The 18,487-nt window shown below is 51.9% G+C and overlaps 1 protein-coding gene across 1 annotated transcript in view; it reads left to right on the top strand.

Moving 5' to 3' along the window:
• The window catches only part of LOC144893362 (uncharacterized), a 77,165-nt gene that overhangs the window by 39,861 nt on the left and 18,817 nt on the right, over positions 1-18,487 (top strand). Inside the window, exon 2 of the mRNA XM_078783941.1 lies at positions 6,572-6,623. Within this exon, the coding sequence (XP_078640067.1) occupies positions 6,572-6,623 (52 nt within the window). The remainder of the gene's footprint in view (positions 1-6,571; positions 6,624-18,487) is intronic.

Below are 18,487 nucleotides of genomic sequence, written 5' to 3'. Positions count from 1 at the left end.
TGTGGCTTTTATGTGCTCATGATGTGGTGGAGGGTTGAGAGGGGTGGGGGAAGCAAGTGAGGAGTTGAGTCAGGAGGAGACGCACTAAGACACAGACACTGCTGACATCACATAAAGCTTTGTCTGTTTGATGTTCCCATCTGAGCACTTAGCTCATGATGCTGGGATCGCAGGTTTGAGTCCAATATATCTGTCTTGAAGCTGTGAGCATTTAGATATAATCTGAGATAGATTTTGTTGATTTGTCCATTGATTAGGGGAGAGTGGGGTAAGATGAGCCATTTTTCAGTAATCCCCTTCTGGACATCAAATATAAAGTGCTGTGCATCAGAGCCATAGTGATTATGATGGTGTAAATACTTGCTTCTCCCCTCATACACATGTTACCATTTCATTTTCATGTAATTAATTAGCAGAGGCCTTCAAAAAAAAGTTGTCTAATGGCTCATTTTGCCCCAATGATGGGGCAAGTTGATCATGGGTTCGGGGTAACTTGAGCCAGTGGGTAAGTTGAGCCACAAGAAAAAAACAGCATGAAACATTTTGTGTCCCATCAAATTCACCGGCTCAATACAGGACAGAACAGCAATAAAACAAGTTTGAGACAAAAAGTTTAAGTCCAGATACACTGGAAAAGCTTATTATATTGATAAAACACTGAGAAAACCCATTGAAACTGGGAATGCATGAAGTATTAATGAATACACATTTTTTTAACAATCACGCAAAAGCTGTTGCGTATAGCTTTAACAATGCAAAACAAGACAAAGTAGTTTCCTGTAAATGTTCACGTTTTTCAGATCAGATTTTTCAGTTCAATAATTGAAACTTGATAAATGGTCCTTTCCCTTGTGTGAAATTTACGCACATGTAAGAAGCACCTCGTGTCTATTACAAAGTAACATGATGTAATTGATCTAATGAAATTTAACAGTTTGAACTGAAATAATTATACATGTATTGTGTTCTGATTATTAGTAAGACACATGAATTATCAGTAAACTTTGGCTGAATGTTCATACATATGTAATCGTCAAGATTTATCAGTCAGATATGCTGATGAACTGGTTTGTATTTCAAATAATTATGAAGAACAACCACGTGCTGTCTTCCTTTTATAGTCCCAAGGCATTTTACCATTTACCTGTGATTAATGCAAAAATATTTACATAAATCATTCTTAGGAATAGGACTTAGATCTATACACAAGTATCGGTGTTACAAGAACTACAGTTTTCAACTCCAACTTGCGTATAAAGCAGTAACTTTATCTTGCACACATGTTCATGGGGTAAGATGAGCCATGGCTCAACTTGACCCGACCCAATTGATCATCTTACCCCACGGGCGCCACTTTGAATATAAACATGCTCATTTCATGTATTGATTCAATTTACAATTCATACTCTCAGGTAAATAATCTACACCATTCACGTTCACATTACTACATAAACAATATTCATTAAGCTTCCATTAATTCTATTGTTATCACCCTCGAAACACCATAACTCAAAGTTTGGGAAATTCTGAAAAAAATACAAATTTCATGAGATCTTACTTACCCCTGCTTCATATTCCTCTGCATGTGTATTCTGGAAGAAAGACTGTTGCTATGAAAGTATAGATGGTGCTCTCACACCTTCAAATATTTCACTTTCTAAGAAACATGGGGTGGCTCAACTTACCCTTAGGCTCAACTTACCCCACTCTCCCCTACTGATGTCCTTGTCCTACATCAGATATATATAAGAACTCCTCCATAAGCCTTAGACATTGAAGGAAAAAAATTAATAAATGGACCAGACAAGGCATTATTAACAGAAGTACATTACTGTTTTAGAGCATGTAGAGAGGTTAATCAATGAACAGATCACGAATAGCATCCAGAAAATACCTCCTTAGGATGGAGGACTTTCACGAAAAAAGGAGAAACCTGGACATGTTATATGTATATACAGTCACGTGAAAAGGTAAGTACACCCCATGTAAAGTTTTGACTTTTTCAACATATTTCAACATACAGCTATTTGATCTTCATTTCAACAATATTGAAAGATAAAGATGATAAAATATAACAAATATCATGAAACATTTACATTTTGTAGTCCATTGTATAATTTAAATAAACATAAATGCAAATTTCGCATGTGGAAAAAGTAAGTACACCCTTGGCTCTAATCGGTGGTATTGCCCCCTTTGGCAGAAACAACCTCAAGTAGGCGTTTCTTATAACTGTCTACCACTCTCTGACATCGTCTGGGAGAAATTTTTGCCCACTCCTCCATGCAGAATTCTTTCAGCTGTGCGATGTTTGAGGGGTTTCTTGCATGCACAGCTCGTTTCAAATCCCTCCACAACATCTCGATGGGATTTAGATTTGGGCTTTGCCTTGGCCATTCCAGAACCCTCAATTCCTTTATTTTCAGCCATTCCTTGGTGGATTTACTTGTACGTTTAGGGTCATTGTCATGTTGCAAGGTCCACCTTCGGTTGAGCTTCAACTTTCCGACAGATGGCCTCACATTATCCTCAAGCACCCTCTGGTACAATGAAGAATTCATAGTGGATTATATGATGGTGAGCTGCCCAGGCCCTGATGCAGCAAAGCTGCCCCAAACCATAATATTTCCACCACCATGCTTTACAGTTGGTATCAGGTTCTTGTGGTCAAATGCTGTCTTTGGTTTTCGCCAAACATGTCTTCTGGTACTGTGGCCAAATAGCTCTACCTTTGACTCACCTGTCCAGAGCACATTGTTCCAGAAATGCTGGTCTTTGCCTAGGTGTTCATTGGCAAACTTTAGTCTTGCCCTGATGTTCTTTCTGGACAGCAAAGGTTTCCTCCTGGAACACCTCCCATGTAGATCAAATTTGTGCAGCCTCTTTCTAATGGTAGACTCGTGCACTTTGACATCAACAATGGCAAGAGCTACCTGTAGGTCCCGTGATGACATTCTGGGGTTCTTAGAGACTTATTTCAGCATCTTGCGGTCTGCTCTTGGGCTGAACTTGCTGGGGCGGCCTGGCCTGAACAAGTTGGCAGTTGTTTGGAATCTTCTCCACTTGTAGATGATCTTCCAGACAGTCGAATGATTGATTTCAAATTGTTTGGAGATCTTTTTAAATCCCTTCCCAGACTCGTAGGCATCTATAGCCTTCTTTCTGAAGGCCTCAGAGAGCTCTTTTGATCTAGGCATGGTGACGCCGCACACTTCAACAACAAAGAGCAAACCAAACTAAATGTCTGAGGTTTAAATAAGACAGGTTCCTTCAAGATCCTCTCTAACGATGTTCTAATCATTTGCACCTGACCTGGTACACCTGACTCTAATTTTAGGTATTTGAAGTAGTGATAAATGTAGGGGTGTACTTACTTTTTCCACATGCGAAATTTACATTTATGTGTATTTAAATTATACAATGGACTACAAAATGTAAATGTTTCATGATATTTGTTATATTATATCACCTTTATCTATCAATATTGTTGAAATGAAGATCAAATAACTGTATGTTGAAATATGTTGAAAAAATCAAAACTTTACATGAGGTGTACTTACTTTTTCACGTGACTGTATATATATATATATGTATATATATATACATATATATATATATATATATATATATATATATATATATATATATATATATAATTATATATATATATTGTTGCGAATATGGAATTTGGCCTCCATATCCGCTTGTAAATATTCCCCTATTTCCCCAATACTCCCCAACTATCCCCAATCCCCCATTCCCTAGTCCCATTGTCTGTAAACAACAATCAGTAGAGCCGACCTTCCCCTTTTTCCCCCATTAAATGTCGTGCCCAGGTCCACCGCATCACACGTAGACAACTTTCGGACATCTTGCTAGTTATTCTTAGTCTATGTCAGTTAAGGACTCGTTTCCATTAATTATGACTCTTCGTTGCACCAGAATGTGATTATATGGCACCAGTAGTGAGTTTAGGACCTTTCCCATACCTCCTTCCATCTTCTTCCCCATACCTCCTTCCATCTTCTTCCCCAAACAACAACAACAACAACAACTACAGCTACAACAACAACTACAACCACGGCGCGCGGGGGGAGTGTGCGTCCTCCCACCAGCTCGGTTAGCCGCCATGACCATGCGCTCCACGGGGTTACCACGAAGGGGCTGGCTGTCAGCTCCTCGTCAAGGGCGGAGCCTGGTAAACCCCCCGCACGCACCCAATGAGAAGCAACGTGCCGATTCCACGAGGCGGAGCTAACGAGCCGAGGGCGTGTCACTCCCCGCCGGATATACGAAGCGACTCACCGGATGTGAGGTCAGATGCGCCCCCAGCTTGAAGAAGAGCAAGTCACTACCTCGAGCGCTGTGAGACCTCCCGCATCTCTGGACCGGACCGAGTCGATTCTGTCCCTGAGCCCAGGTGCACCTGGAGCCATCGATCCTGCCTTTCCTAGCCATCAATCCCCGTGTGAGTCAGCCTTTTGTCCCGTTTATCTGTCGTCTGTTGGGGTTAATATAAGATTGTGTCTAAGTGCCTATCTTCCTTTGCTGTCCCTCTTGTAGTTGTAATCTAACCTTCCGAACGAATATAACCTCCTCCGGAGGTCTTGAGAACCGTATCCCTGGTGTCGCGTCATTTTAATCCCAGCCGTGTGTCTTTTCCTTCATTGACCTAGCGTAGCGCGATTAGTCAACGTTCGGGTATAATCGGGTAACTTGTGCAGACGTGGTCATACCAAACCGCTCGGTAAATAACATCTAAGCCGCGTCTGTAACAATTGGTGTCGAGGAGTGGAATTCGGACCCAGGACTAAATTTATTAGGCCCAAATTTGTAGTAGAGTCGATTCGGAGCGCGTTTCCCGCGCGAAATTATAACGGCAAAATTTGAATTTGTTATACGGAAATAAAAACCCGAATTTTGAAAGTCGCGCTATGGCAGACCAAGACAGCTGGGGTCCGGTAGGGGAGAGTGAGGCAGGGTCGGTCCAGGACCAAATTGAGGGACGCGAGGAGAGCGAAGCAGTGAGGGCGGCAGGGTCGCAAAATAGCGTTGTCACGCACGAGGTGGCCACGGCGTCCACGCCCGCGACCGTGGCAGCGCCCCCGGTGGATTTGAACTTGTTTTTTATGCAAATGAAGGCCCTTATGGACAAGAATAATGAAGAAATGGAAAGCAGAATAATGATGGGAATGAGGGCTGATAGTGAGCGGTTGGGAAACCAAATGGGGGTAATGGGGAACCGGATGGATGCTCAGAGTGAGCAATTGGGGGTAATGGGAAACCAAATGGGGGTAATGAGGGACGAAGCGAGGGGTACCGGTGAGGGATTAGACAAGAAATTAGAGGGGTTAGACAATGGGATAGAAGGGGTGAAACATGGGTTAATGGGGGTAGAAAATAGAATGGCTGCCCAGGAGAATCAGATAGAGGGAGTGAAAAAAGGGTTAGAGGGGTTAGAAAACACCATGGAAGGCAAATTGAGGGACATGAGGGACCAAGCGGAAAGGGAAGTTAACCAAATGGGGCAGCAGATAGAGGGGGTCAGAATGGGGGTAGAAACCAAACTGGATGCTCACAGGGAGGAAATGGAGCAGATGAGGGTGGCATCTGGGCAGGAGATGCAAGTGATGGGAGAGGAGATCAGAAGAGGAGTGAGTGAGGCGGTCGGAGGAGTGCGCGAGGAGGTGAGGCACTGTAAGGAGCACATGGAGAAGGAGGTGAAAAAGGGGACTGTAAAGTTACAAGGGGGCATAGAGGACCTGACGCAGGAAGTAGAACAACTGACAGAGGGACAAAAAGAACTAACGGACCAGGTAAAGAAGAACACAGCGGTAATAGGAGGGTTAAAAGCGACACAAAATGACTTAAAAGATGACTTGGTAGCAACGAAGAGGGAATGTCAGATGGTACGTGAGGGACTGACAACGAGGTTGGACGAGGTGATAGAGGTAATGGAGACGAAGGACCGGCAGGTGAGGACGCACCTGGAAACGGTCAAGGTAGCCTTAGAGGATGAGCTTGAGGAGACGTACTGGGGAATAAAAGAGGTGAAGCAGAAATTAGAAGAAGTGGAAGAAGGGGTGAGCGAAATTAAGAAGCGACGGAGAGAGGATAAGAAAGAGATAAAAGAGGAGATAAAAGAATTGGTCCAAAGTCTGTGTTTGGATCGTGATGATGTGCTCATTAACCGGATGAGGGATTCGCAGGTGATGGAGGTGAAGCGAAGAGGAAGAGGACCCGGTGTAAGTGGTGACCAATATGGTCGTGCGTATGATGCGCCAGGTGATTTAAGAAGCTTGGGGGTCGAGATGGACCCGGGTGTTCGTGAGAGGCCGTTGGTGAAGTGTGCGACAGGTCTGGTGTGCGAAAAAGGAGGTGTGCGAGAAAGTCCGACTCTGGGGTGTGTGAGAAAAAAATGCGTGCCAAGGAGTGAGTGTGCTGGCGAGAGTGAGTCGGTCGTAGCGAGTGTGCGAGGGAGCACATGGAAGCGCGGTGTGGTAAGTGTTACAGAGGGTGTGACGGGAGAGTGTGCGCAAGGGTGTGCGTGAGAAAGGTGTGTGACGGACAGGTGCATGGGGAAAGAGTGCGCTGTCAAAGGCAAGGAAGAATGCACACCTGTGGTGAGTGTTACAGAGGGTGTGACGGGAGAGTGTGCGCAAGGGTGTGCGCGAGAGAGGTGTGTAACGGACAGGTGCATGAGGAAAGAGTGCGCTGTCGGGAGTAAGGGCGAGTGCGTTGTCAGGAATGGAGGTGAAAGTAGTGAGAGTGACATGGAGCGTGAGTTAGTTGTGACAGGTGAGCGAGGATGTACACCTGGGATGGAAGGATGCACACCTGGAATGGTAGAGCGTGAGTGGGAATGCACGCTGGAGTTGGTGGTGAGGCACATGGTTGGGTGTGCGAATGAGGGCACACCTGTGATTGTCACAGAGGAGGTGACCGAGGAGGGGGCGCGAAGCGGTGTATTGGTGAGGTGTGCGAGCAACGAATGTGTGCCACAGTGTTCGGTGGTCAGGTGTGTGACCAAGGCTGTGAGTGGAATGGGTGTACCTGGGTGTGTAAGGAAAGGTACGAGGAGCATGGGCACGGCTGGATGTGTGAGCAAGGAACGGGCTGCGGGGTGTAAGCGTCCAGGTGAAGCATCGACGTTAGACGGGGTAGAGTTTAGAACGACTTATAGCCGACTCGGGCCCTCGGTGCGTGCCGGGCTTCGCGTGCCGCGAGAACCAGCGGGGATCCGAACCACGGCGGTTTCGAAAGAACCGCCGTGCGCGATCCACGCTGGGCCTCGCGTGGAACGGCCGCGTCCGGGCTCCACTAGGCGGAGCGGGCAGCTCGATAGGAAGGGTCGTCATGGCGACCACTTTCTATTGAGACGTGCCGGCAGGTCGAGATCGGGACATTGGATGGCTCCACGCCGAAGTGGTGCGTGGGATCTCGGCCCGGGTAAGCCCCCGTCCCTGCCCCGAATGCGGGACGTATCCAGCCGCTGGCACCAAACAACCCGCATTCATGGCTTGGCTTTACGAAGCCGAGCTGTAGATGTGAATTGGCGCACCGAGAGGACCTAATAAGTAGACGGACTGTGATGATGATAGTAGTGATTTGGTACGAAATTTATAAAAGTGGGTAGAATTGGCCGTAAATGGAAAATTTTTGAATTGTGGATTTGGACGAGCAAAATTGATAGTGAGAGACCCCCGATGTGGTGGGATGGCAAATCCACCATCCCTCACAGACGTGGGGCAAATGAGCAATAGCTTATGGGGTGTGTGGCAGTGAAAACTAGCCCGGGTGGGTTAGGTTATATTGTAGGGATCTAGAAGAGATTGACATTAGGTAACGTTAAGTTTAGTTAGTGACTGATACCTGTAGTGGGGACGCAGGTAGATTAGTGTGGATGATAATGACGTGGGAGCGCAATAGTTTAAAGGGACGACTGGGAAGCGCAAGTTTCAGAGGGGAGTAGTTAGCTGAGATGATGCCGTGTGTGTGAGAATTGAACAGGTGTGATTGCACAGGTGTGCAACTGGACAGGTGTGTGGAGCAGTGTGTGAGTAATGAGTGTTGTGGATCAGCGCGAATGCGCTTGGGGAGAGAAGGGTGCAGGTGCACCAGGTGTGAGAGCACAGGTGTGCCAGTACAGGTGTGTGGAGAGAGTTGGAGTAAGTGGTACGGAGTGGTGTGCATGGTGCGAAGGTGTGGATGGGGGAAGAGTGGACCCCTATCACGGATACCCGGGGCGGGTAGTGTAAGTGTTAGGTAGAGGGTACAGGTAAATTGTGGTTGGATATTGGCATTTGTGGTGCGGTTGCAGAATGGTGTTGTGAATGGGTGCATTAGTGTTGTGGAAATGGCTGGGCGTGTAGCCTGTTAGTGTGTGTAGTTGGTTGGGCACTCCACCACTGTGAGGATGTCGGCCAGGTGAGGCCGCAGGTGGGCTCTGGGAGCCGGTAGTTGTGAGTGGGTGCCTGAGGATCCCGGGTGTGGATCGGGCAGCCCAGTGCCAGAGAGGGCACCGAGTGGGGAGAGCGCCAGAGGGCCTTCCCCAGGTAGTTAGGTTAGGGTAAGGAGCAGGTAAGCTCGGAGGCAACCGCAGTGGTGGAGGTGTGCAGGTGGGTAGACCCGCTGGGAGAGGTACACGCCACAGCCCAGAAATTGTGCGAGGGCACCGGGAGATGAATCGGGGGAGTGAGACCCCAAATTGAAAAGCACCACAGTTGGCCAATGGGAATTGGTTTTTAGAACCCATAGTGTAAGAGGGCCAATGGTTTGGCCGGAGAAAGACCCCGGGTAGTGTAAAGTTGTTAAAGTCATTTAGGAAATAGTTAGGATTGATGAACCTGTCGCACCATACGCAGCCACTTACCTGTGGTGATGATGATGACTCCACACCTGTGTTTTCTTTGTTTTGTTGCAGGAAATGAAATTGCTGTGTGGATTGTGAGATGCATCACGACGTGGATGAGACATTGGGGTGATTCCATCTCTCCCTCCCTAGGAGGGACTGATGATGAATTGGTAATGGCAAATTATGATGTTGAGTTGGAGATGGCAAATTATGATGTTGAGTTGAAAATGGCAAATTTGATTGGTTAGGAGGGAGAGAAGACGAATTTGGTATATGGGAGGAACGGGGAAGACAGTAGGGATGTTTGTTGATTTGTAAAGTAGATGTTTATGGGTAGTGTTGTGTTTTGTGGATACAGTAAGGGGTAAGGGAGGGGCCATGTAGGTTACCTGGTGGGGGGGGGGGGGGAGCGTACGGTAGGAACGTACCTGTCTCACCTGGTTCCCATGTGCCCCCAGTGTGCATTACCTTGCATTGCGTGCACTTTTGCGCCCTTACCACCTTACTCACTTGTCTGCTTCTTTTGTCTCCCACCTCCGAGGATCTGGCTTTGGGGTAGAGAGAGAGGAGAGAGAGGTGCTGGCTTCGCAGTTGTGGGCCTGCACTTTCGCTGCTTGCTGCTTGGATCGATACACCATATGGACCGCAATGTTTGTGGCCACCCACAATGGGCCGCAGTTCTTTTGCGGCCAAGCACCACCCATGGATGGACCTATGGGTCAACGTGGCACCTATGCCATACAAGGTGAACCACTAACAGTTGGCCCCCTGACGGCCACAATAAAGAAATGGACGCGGTTGGCGCCTTTCTTTATTTTTCTAAGGAAGTAAGAACACCAAGTGCACCACACGAAGGCAAGACCAGCGGCAGAACATCGGCCGGCTGCGACACCACACAATGATTTATAGACACTTTATTGGTGCACCGGATGGTGCTCACTGTGTGATGGGGTGGTGCTTGATGCTTGGAAGGGGTGCTCTGCACATTATTAAAGGCCGTAGGCCACAGAGCACTCGTGGGTTGGTGTATCGATGCTGGCATGCGTGCTCTCTCTCTATGCATAACATCTGCATGTGTTCCTCCAAAAACAGGTCCTGGATCGTAGTGTAAATATCAGCGTAGTCTTGTGTAAATAATGCTCCCTACCGGCTGTATGTTTAGTTTGAGGATTCTTTCCGGATTCGGTTATCCTGTGGGTGTGTTTCTGTGAGGAGAAGGGTGCAACGTCGCAGGGGGACATATTTACTCATTTGTGAATATCTGTAAAACTGTCGCACTCAGGGTAGAGTTAATAGTAGAGGGAACTACATTGCGTGCCACACTAAAGTAGGTTAAAATTTATCGGGTCGGGACGCCCCGAGGGTAGAGAAGGGTGCAATGTTGCGAATATGGAATTTGGCCTCCATATCCGCTTGTAAATATTCCCCTATTTCCCCAATACTCCCCAACTATCCCCAATCCCCCATTCCCTAGTCCCATTGTCTGTAAACAACAATCAGTAGAGCCGACCTTCCCCTTTTTCCCCCATTAAATGTCGTGCCCAGGTCCACCGCATCACACGTAGACAACTTTCGGACATCTTGCTAGTTATTCTTAGTCTATGTCAGTTAAGGACTCGTTTCCATTAATTATGACTCTTCGTTGCACCAGAATGTGATTATATGGCACCAGTAGTGAGTTTAGGACCTTTCCCATACCTCCTTCCATCTTCTTCCCCAAACAACAACAACAACAACTACAGCTACAACAACAACTACAACCACGGCGCGCGGGGGGAGTGTGCGTCCTCCCACCAGCTCGGTTAGCCGCCATGACCATGCGCTCCACGGGGTTACCACGAAGGGGCTGGCTGTCAGCTCCTCGTCAAGGGCGGAGCCTGGTAAACCCCCCGCACGCACCCAATGAGAAGCAACGTGCCGATTCCACGAGGCGGAGCTAACGAGCCGAGGGCGTGTCACTCCCCGCCGGATATACGAAGCGACTCACCGGATGTGAGGTCAGATGCGCCCCCAGCTTGAAGAAGAGCAAGTCACTACCTCGAGCGCTGTGAGACCTCCCGCATCTCTGGACCGGACCGAGTCGATTCTGTCCCTGAGCCCAGGTGCACCTGGAGCCATCGATCCTGCCTTTCCTAGCCATCAATCCCCGTGTGAGTCAGCCTTTTGTCCCGTTTATCTGTCGTCTGTTGGGGTTAATATAAGATTGTGTCTAAGTGCTTGTCTTTCTATGCTGTACCTCTCGTCCCTGTAATCTGACCTTCCGAACGAATATAATCTCCTCCGGAGGTCTTGAGAACCGTATCCATGGTGTCGTGTCATTTTAATCCCAGCCGTGTGTCTTTTCCTTCATTGACCTAGCGTAGCGCGATTAGTCAACGTTCGGGTATAATCGGGTAACTTGTGCAGACGTGGTCATACCAAACCGCTCGGTAAATAACATCTAAGCCACGTCAGTAACAATATATATATATATTGTTACGGTTTTCCGCCGCCCTTCCTACCCTTACCAAGGGGAGATTAAGCCCCTTGTTCTTTCTGGGCCGGCGTAACCGAGACTTGAAACGCCCCTTCCGGGCAAACGCAAGGTAGGGTTTTGGGGCAAGTCTCGCACGTACCTAAATACCTGCGCCGCCACGGAAGCGGGGAACCAAGCCTCGCACGAGCCACATGTAATTTGGGTACACCGAGCGGATTGCGTACCACGTGGTCCGTGCAGTTACCATTGGTATTGGAACCCGATTCAAGCGGTTCTATTCGTACCACACTTAGTCAATGATGGAAAACACGAGATGGTCGAATAAAGGAAGAACACTATTTAATTACTGTTTACACAAGTATGTACAAGTCGGGAGAAAGCAGAGAGACACAGAGCAGCCTTATACAGTCTTCTGCTTAATCCCAGACACGGGCCCGTTCACACTCACAAAGGGGAAATGCAGGCAGGATGATGTTCACGCACTGCCTTGGTCGTCCAAGAATGGCGGCGTCGCCCGGCGTGGCTCTCCACGGTCACAGCACGTCCCGCGATGACGGCACACAGGTGGTGGAAAGGATCCTCGTAGCTCGTCTCTCGAACAAAGGGGCAGATGAGGCAGGAAGGCGGGAGGGAATGTACGCGTCTCTCGGCGGCTTTCCACAGCGCGTTGAGTTACCGGCGCGCTATCACTCGCGTAACCCAATCGAGGCTCGGCCTCAAGCTCAACCGAGCGTCCAATTTGGTAAGAGCTTATAACTTCGTTCATGCACGTCTTTTCCCAGAACTCGTAACTCTCATCAACCCACGCCTCTCCAATAACTCAATGCACAAGCTCACCTCTCCCCAAACTGCTAACCCTCAACAGAACTCGCAAGCTCACCTTTCCACTCAACTGCTCCTGGTGGGGGCTTCGCGCAACGGGTTGTTATTGCCACGCCCTGAGCCCTCTCGAACGTTCCAACCACGCCCTGTGACGCATTGCCGCAGCCACTCCCTTTGAGCCCTGATTGGCGGCTCGCGCTTACCGTCAGCTTCTCTGCCGCCCTCATTCGGTCCCTGCTTGATTTGCCAGGCCTGCCTTGTGCTAATTCGCGCCAAAAAGCCAAAGGCAGCACAAGGAGGCATAGGGCGGCATAAGGCAATGGAGGCGGCATATATATATATATATATATATATATATATATATATATATATATATATATATATATATATATACATATATATATATATACATATATATATATATACATATATACATATATACATATATATATATATATATATATATATATATATATATATATATATATATATATATATATATATATATATATATATATATATATATATATATATTGTAGGAGCTATGCTCCAACGTAAATCGAAAGAATGGACGCGACAAAAAGCTGGAATTCGTCCGAGTTTCTTTATTGTGTCAAATCAACTCGGGTACTCTGAAAAGCCCGTTTATCGGGCAGCAATATATAATATACACATTATCCCGGAGTGTTTGCCCAGGAAAGGCGAGAGGGGGCGTGCCCGGGCGTCCTGGACGAGGCCTGGCAAGTTGAGCGTGGGCCTGCCCGGGCGTCCTGGGCGAGCCCGGCATGGTGATCGCTCCGCGTCCTCGGTAGGTGCAAGGCGATTGTGTATACCCAGCGGTAGCCGCTACACACGTCCCCCCAGAATCGACTTGCACCGGCAGGGTCAATTTAAGGGGGGTCCTGATGACCCCGCCGAAGCGACCCCTGGCGGGTCGTGGGGGGGGGGGGTCCGGTGTGGTGGTGGGTGGTCGAGTGGGGGGCACCGTGGACGGGGGGCGGCCTCGCCGTGGCAGAAGGGCCAACCGTGGTGGTTGGTCGATGTCCACGTGCGCCGGCTTGAGGCGGTCCACCGCAATCCGGTCCGACCTGCCGCCGATGTCGATGACGAACGACTTGTCGTCCCGTCGCAGGACCCGGAAGGGCCCGTCGTACAGTGGCCGGAGTGGCCCCCGATGTGCGTCATGACGCACAAAAACGTACTCCGCTATGCGAAGCACTGGGGGGACGTAGGACTGGGGGTCACCGTGGTGGGACGTTGGCATGGGGGCAAACCGTCGGGCGGTCTCCTGGAGGACCGAGCGCTGGTGAGCTGTGGACCAGGGACTGGTAGTGTCGGGCACGAATTCGCCCGGGACGCATAGCGCCTGGCCGTAGACAAGCTCGGCGGTGGACGCCCGGAGGTCCTCCTTGGGGGCCGTGCGGAGGCCCAAAAGGACCCACGGCAGCCGGTCGGCCCAACCGCCGTCCTGAAGGCCGGCCATGAGCGCGGCCTTCATGGAGCGGTGGAATCGCTCGCACAACCCGTTGGCTTGGGGGTGGTAGGCCGTAGTACGGTGGAGCTTGACCCCCAGGTTGCGGGCGACCGTGCCCCACAGCTCGGAGGTGAACTGCGGTCCGCGGTCTGACGAGATGTCCGCCGGTGCGCCGAAGCGGGCGACCCAGGTGGCGATGAAAGCCTGCGCCACGTCGGCGGTGGTGGAGGAGATGAGGGGAACGGCCTCCGGCCACCTGGTGGTCCTGTCCACCATGGTGAGCAGGTGTGTGAAACCCCGTGATGGGGGGAGGGGGCCCACCAGGTCCACATTGACGTGGTCGAAACGTCGTTCGGGCACGATGAAAGGTGCCAGCGGGGCCTGGGTGTGTCGGTGGACCTTGGCCTGTTGGCAGGCTGTGCAGGTGCTGGTCCAATCGCGGACGTCCCGTCGAAGGCCATGCCAGACGAATCGCGCCGACACCAGCTTCTGGGAAGCTTTCCAGCCCGGGTGGGAAAGGCCGTTGATGGAGGCGAAGATGCGGCGTTGCCAGGTAACGGGCACGATGGGGCGAGGCTGGCCTTGGGAGACGTCGCAGAGCAGGACAGTGTCTGCGAAGGGGATGTCGGCCAGGCGGAGGCCTGTGTCCGCCGCCCGGAGGGCTTGAACCGTGGTGTCGGTGGTTTGGTCCGCCGCCATAAGCGTGAAGTCCACGCCGAGGTGGACCGCGTTCGCGCTGGCCCGAGAAAGACAGTCGGCCACGGCGTTGTCTTTGCCGGCGACGTGCCGGATGTCCGTGGTAAACTCCGACACGGCGGAGAGGTGGCGCTGTTGGCGGGCCGACCACGGCTCCGTGACCTTGGCCATTGCGTAAACCAACGGCTTGTGGTCGACGAACGCCGTGAAGGGTCGGCCCTCCAGGAGGTGGTGGAAATGGCGAACGGCCAGGTGTAGACCGAGGAGCTCACGGTCAAACGTGCTATATTTGAGCTCGTTCGGCCGGAGTTGCCGGCTGAAAAAAGCGAGTGGCTGCCAAACCCCGTTCACCCATTGCTCATGTACGGCACCCACCGCGTAGTCGGAGGCATCCGTGGTGAGGGCGATGGGAGTGTTGAGCACCGGGTGAGCGAGCAGTGTTGCATCGGCGAGGGCCCGCTTTGAGCTTTTAAAGGCCGCGTCCATTGCTGCGGACCAGACGACGTCGTGCTTGGCCGGCTTGCCCCGGAGGGCTTCGTAGAGGGGCCGCATGAGTTGAGCAGCGCGGGGCACGAAGCGGTGATAGAAATTCACCATTCCCAGGAATTCCTGCAGGGCCTTTATGGAGCGGGGGCGCGGCAACCCCTTCACCGCCTCCACCTTGGCCGGCAGGGGGACGGCTCCGTGCCTGGTGACACGGTGCCCCAGAAAATCGATTACGGCGACGCCGAACCAGCACTTTGCGGGGTTCACAATCAGGCCATGCTGGCCCAGGCGTTCGAAGAGCGTGCGGAGGTGGTGTAGGTGCTCTTTGCGGGACGCGCTGGCGACGAGGATATCGTCCAGGTAGACGTATACAAAATCCAAGTCGCGCAGGACGCTGTCCATCAGCCGCTGGAATGCCTGAGCCGCATTCTTCAGACCGAAGGGCATCCGCAGGAATTCGAAGAGTCCGAACTGCGTGATGACCGCCGTCTTCGGGACGTCCTCCGGCCTGACGGGGACCTGATGGTAGCCGCGTATGAGGTCCACCTTCGAGAAGAAGGACATGCCCGCCAAACGGGCGGAAAAGTGCTGAATGTGGGGGACGGGGTAGCGGTCGAGGGTGGTGGCGTCATTGAGACGGCGATAGTCCCCGCACGGTCGCCATCCCCCGCCGGGCTTCGGCACGATGTGCAGCGGCGACGCCCAAGCACTCTCCGAGCGCCGAACGATGCCGAGTCGCTCCAGGGTAGCGAACGCCGCTTTTGCTACCGCCAGCTTCGTCGGCTCGAGGCGGCGTGCCCGGGCGTAGACCGGTGGCCTGACGGTGGGGATGTGATGGGCCACCCCGTGCTTGACGGCCCCCGCCGAGAAGGTGGGCCACGTGAGGGCCGGGAAGCCGGCGAGGAGGCGGGTGAATTCGTCCGCTGCCGGAAGCGTACAGATCAACGTGGCCGGAACCGAACCGTTCGGCAAGCCGCTTGGCAAGCCACTCGGTGAGCTGCTCGACGAGCTGGGCAGCGCACAAGCGAGCGAGCTGAACGTCTCGGCCTGGACAAGACGTCTGTGCTTTACGTCGACCAGGAGCCCATTGGCGCACAGGAAGTCCGCGCCAAGCAGTGCCATGGGCACGTCGGCGGTGACGAACGACCATCGGAAAACCTGCCCTCCGAACCGCAGAGAGAGGCAGCGTTTTCCATACGTACGGATGGGCGTCCCGTTCGCGGCAAGCAGCGCGGGGCCCCCGCCCGCGGCGTGCTTGTCCGACGTACCGGCAGGAACGACACTCACCTGCGCTCCCGTGTCGCACAGGTAACGGCGCCCGGATAAGGTGTCCGTTATGAACAGCAGGCTGCTCGAACGGCCGGTGCTCATTGCCACTATTGAGCGCCGGCCCGGGCGTTTCCCGACCTGTTGAAGGAGCATGGCGGATGACACTGTCGAGCCTCGTGGCCGAACTTGGCGTGGAACCAGCACCAGGTGGTGGAGCTGGAGGAGTGCGGCTGGCTCCGCCAGGCAGGTGGAGCCGGCGGTTTTCCCCGCGGTGGCGGTTTTCGCCACGGCGGTGGGCGGGGCGTGGCGGCGGCCACGAGGTGCGTATCAGCATGCTGTGTATGCTGTGGAAGCTGATGCTGTGGATCAGCATCAGCCTCGGGATCCACGAGGTGGGCCGCACCGACTCTCGCCCGCGTGTCCGAAGCCGCGAAGTACCTGTCCGCCTCGGCAGCCAATGCTCGGGGTTCCGTTAGCACGGTCCCGGCCAACGCGAGGCGTACCTGTGCTGGAAGTTGGCGACGGAAAAGCGCCCGGAATAGAGAACCAGGGGCTTCGTCGCCCAACAGTGACAGCATATGGTCCATTCGGACCGACGGGCGCGTGTCGCCGAGCTCGGGGAGATCCAGGAGGCGGTCGGCCCGTGCGTCCTCCGTGAGGCCGAACGTGGCTAGGAGCAGCCGCTTGAGTGCCTCGTACTTGTGGCCGTCCGGTGGGTGGCGAAGGACGGACACAACTCGAGCGGCCGTGCCGGGCCCGAGGGAGGCTACGACGTGGCAGTAGCGCGTTTTGTCGCCGGTGAGGCGCCGAAGCTGAAACTGGGCTTCGGCTTGGACGAACCAAACTTCGGCCTGGGCCTCCCAAAATTCGGGAAGTTTAACCGACATCGCGTTGTTGGCCATGGCAATGGCGTCGTGTTTGGAAGGATCGCTACAGCAGATCCAACGTCGAGGGTCACCAGTAAAGCGCGTTGTTACGCGCGCTGCTTGTGAGCAAGGAGGAAGCGGACAACGCGGTAACTTGTAAGAGTCTTTATTCAAGAGCTCACTGTAACACTGAGCTGCTCAGGGCTGCGCGCCCAGTGTATATCGTGAGGCCACGCCTCTCTCCCGGGCGTGGCCCAACCCCACTTGGTGTGCGGGGTGATGTCACCACGTCAGTGCTTTCGTGTCCGCCACAAAGTAATGAACGGCGGTTGGGAATTATATCCACGATATCCATTTTTCCGTTCTCCAACCTATAGCTTTGTCTTTAAAAAAACTCAACGTTTCGGCCAGCAACCCAGCGTGCGCTGAGCCTCCACTAGCCTTCATCAAGAGAAGTTCCCTTGTTCACCTCCTCCCAGATATACCTGGGGGGGAGGGGTGGGCCTATTCAATCAACCAATCACAAAGCTGTGTTGCGAGACCTCGTGACTATAGACCCATGCTCGGCTTATGTTGCAAGTGTTTTGTGTGTGTTTGAGCAGTGTATTGTGTTTTGTTGTCTGTGTTGCCTGTGTCGGCTATGTCCCACTTTGTCTTTGTCCTCCTCCCAGCATCGGTGTCTCTCTGGTGTATTTATGCATGAGAGGCCCGTATGCCTGTGGTAACGCCACAGTCTCCTCTGTCAATGGTGCCCTCGTTTTTGCCAGTGTGCCAGGCCTCCAGTATTCGCCTCCTGGCCCGGTTCGGGGATACCGCCAGCACGTTCACATTGTCCCATAGAGGAATATGGCCCGCCCTTATTCCATGCTTGGCGATAGCAGATCTTGCTGGGTGAACACTCAAAGGCCTTGTGGTGTTCATTAATGCGCTGGCCTAAGGTTCTTCCAGTCTCGCCTATGTATTCTCCACCACAGTAGTTGTGTGTATGAGAATCTGGTTATCGTTGAATTTGGTGAAATGAGGCAATGGTCTGGGATGACCGGAGAAAGTGTATGAGTGGTGTATTGAGGACATGTGTAATGGTATTGAGTGATTGACTTGCATGGGGTGCAAGTGGATAAATGGAGAGAATACTTGGTGTGTGGGAATAAATGGTGTGTGGGGTGAGTATTGTGGATTGAGTGGTGTGGAGTGCATGGTGCGAAGGAGTGGATGGGGGAGGATGGACCCCTTCACGAATACACGGGGAGGGTAGTTTAAAGTTAGGTTGAGGGAGTAGGTAAATTCTTTGGAAATTGACATCTGTGGTGCAGTTAGTAGCAAGTTGTTGTTGAAGCATATCCTTGTAAAGAACCAATCGACGTGTGCATGTGCACATGTGCATGGATTTGCAAATGCCTGCCTGTACGTCGTCGTTTCTGCGTATATCGCATCGTCCAAAAATAAAGAAGCAAGCAACTTCGGCCGCTCGAGGAAAGACGGGGCATGCCTACGACTCGGAGGCGAGCGTCGATCCCCGGGGCGGCCGGGTTCACGGAACCCTG

Source organism: Myxine glutinosa, chromosome 8 (genome assembly GCF_964187855.1).
Source record: "Myxine glutinosa chromosome 8, kmMyxGlut1.1, whole genome shotgun sequence".
Taxonomy (NCBI): domain Eukaryota; kingdom Metazoa; phylum Chordata; class Myxini; order Myxiniformes; family Myxinidae; genus Myxine; species Myxine glutinosa.
The sequence above is the reverse complement of the archived record's forward strand: the minus strand, read 5'-3'. Positions and strand labels throughout refer to the sequence as shown.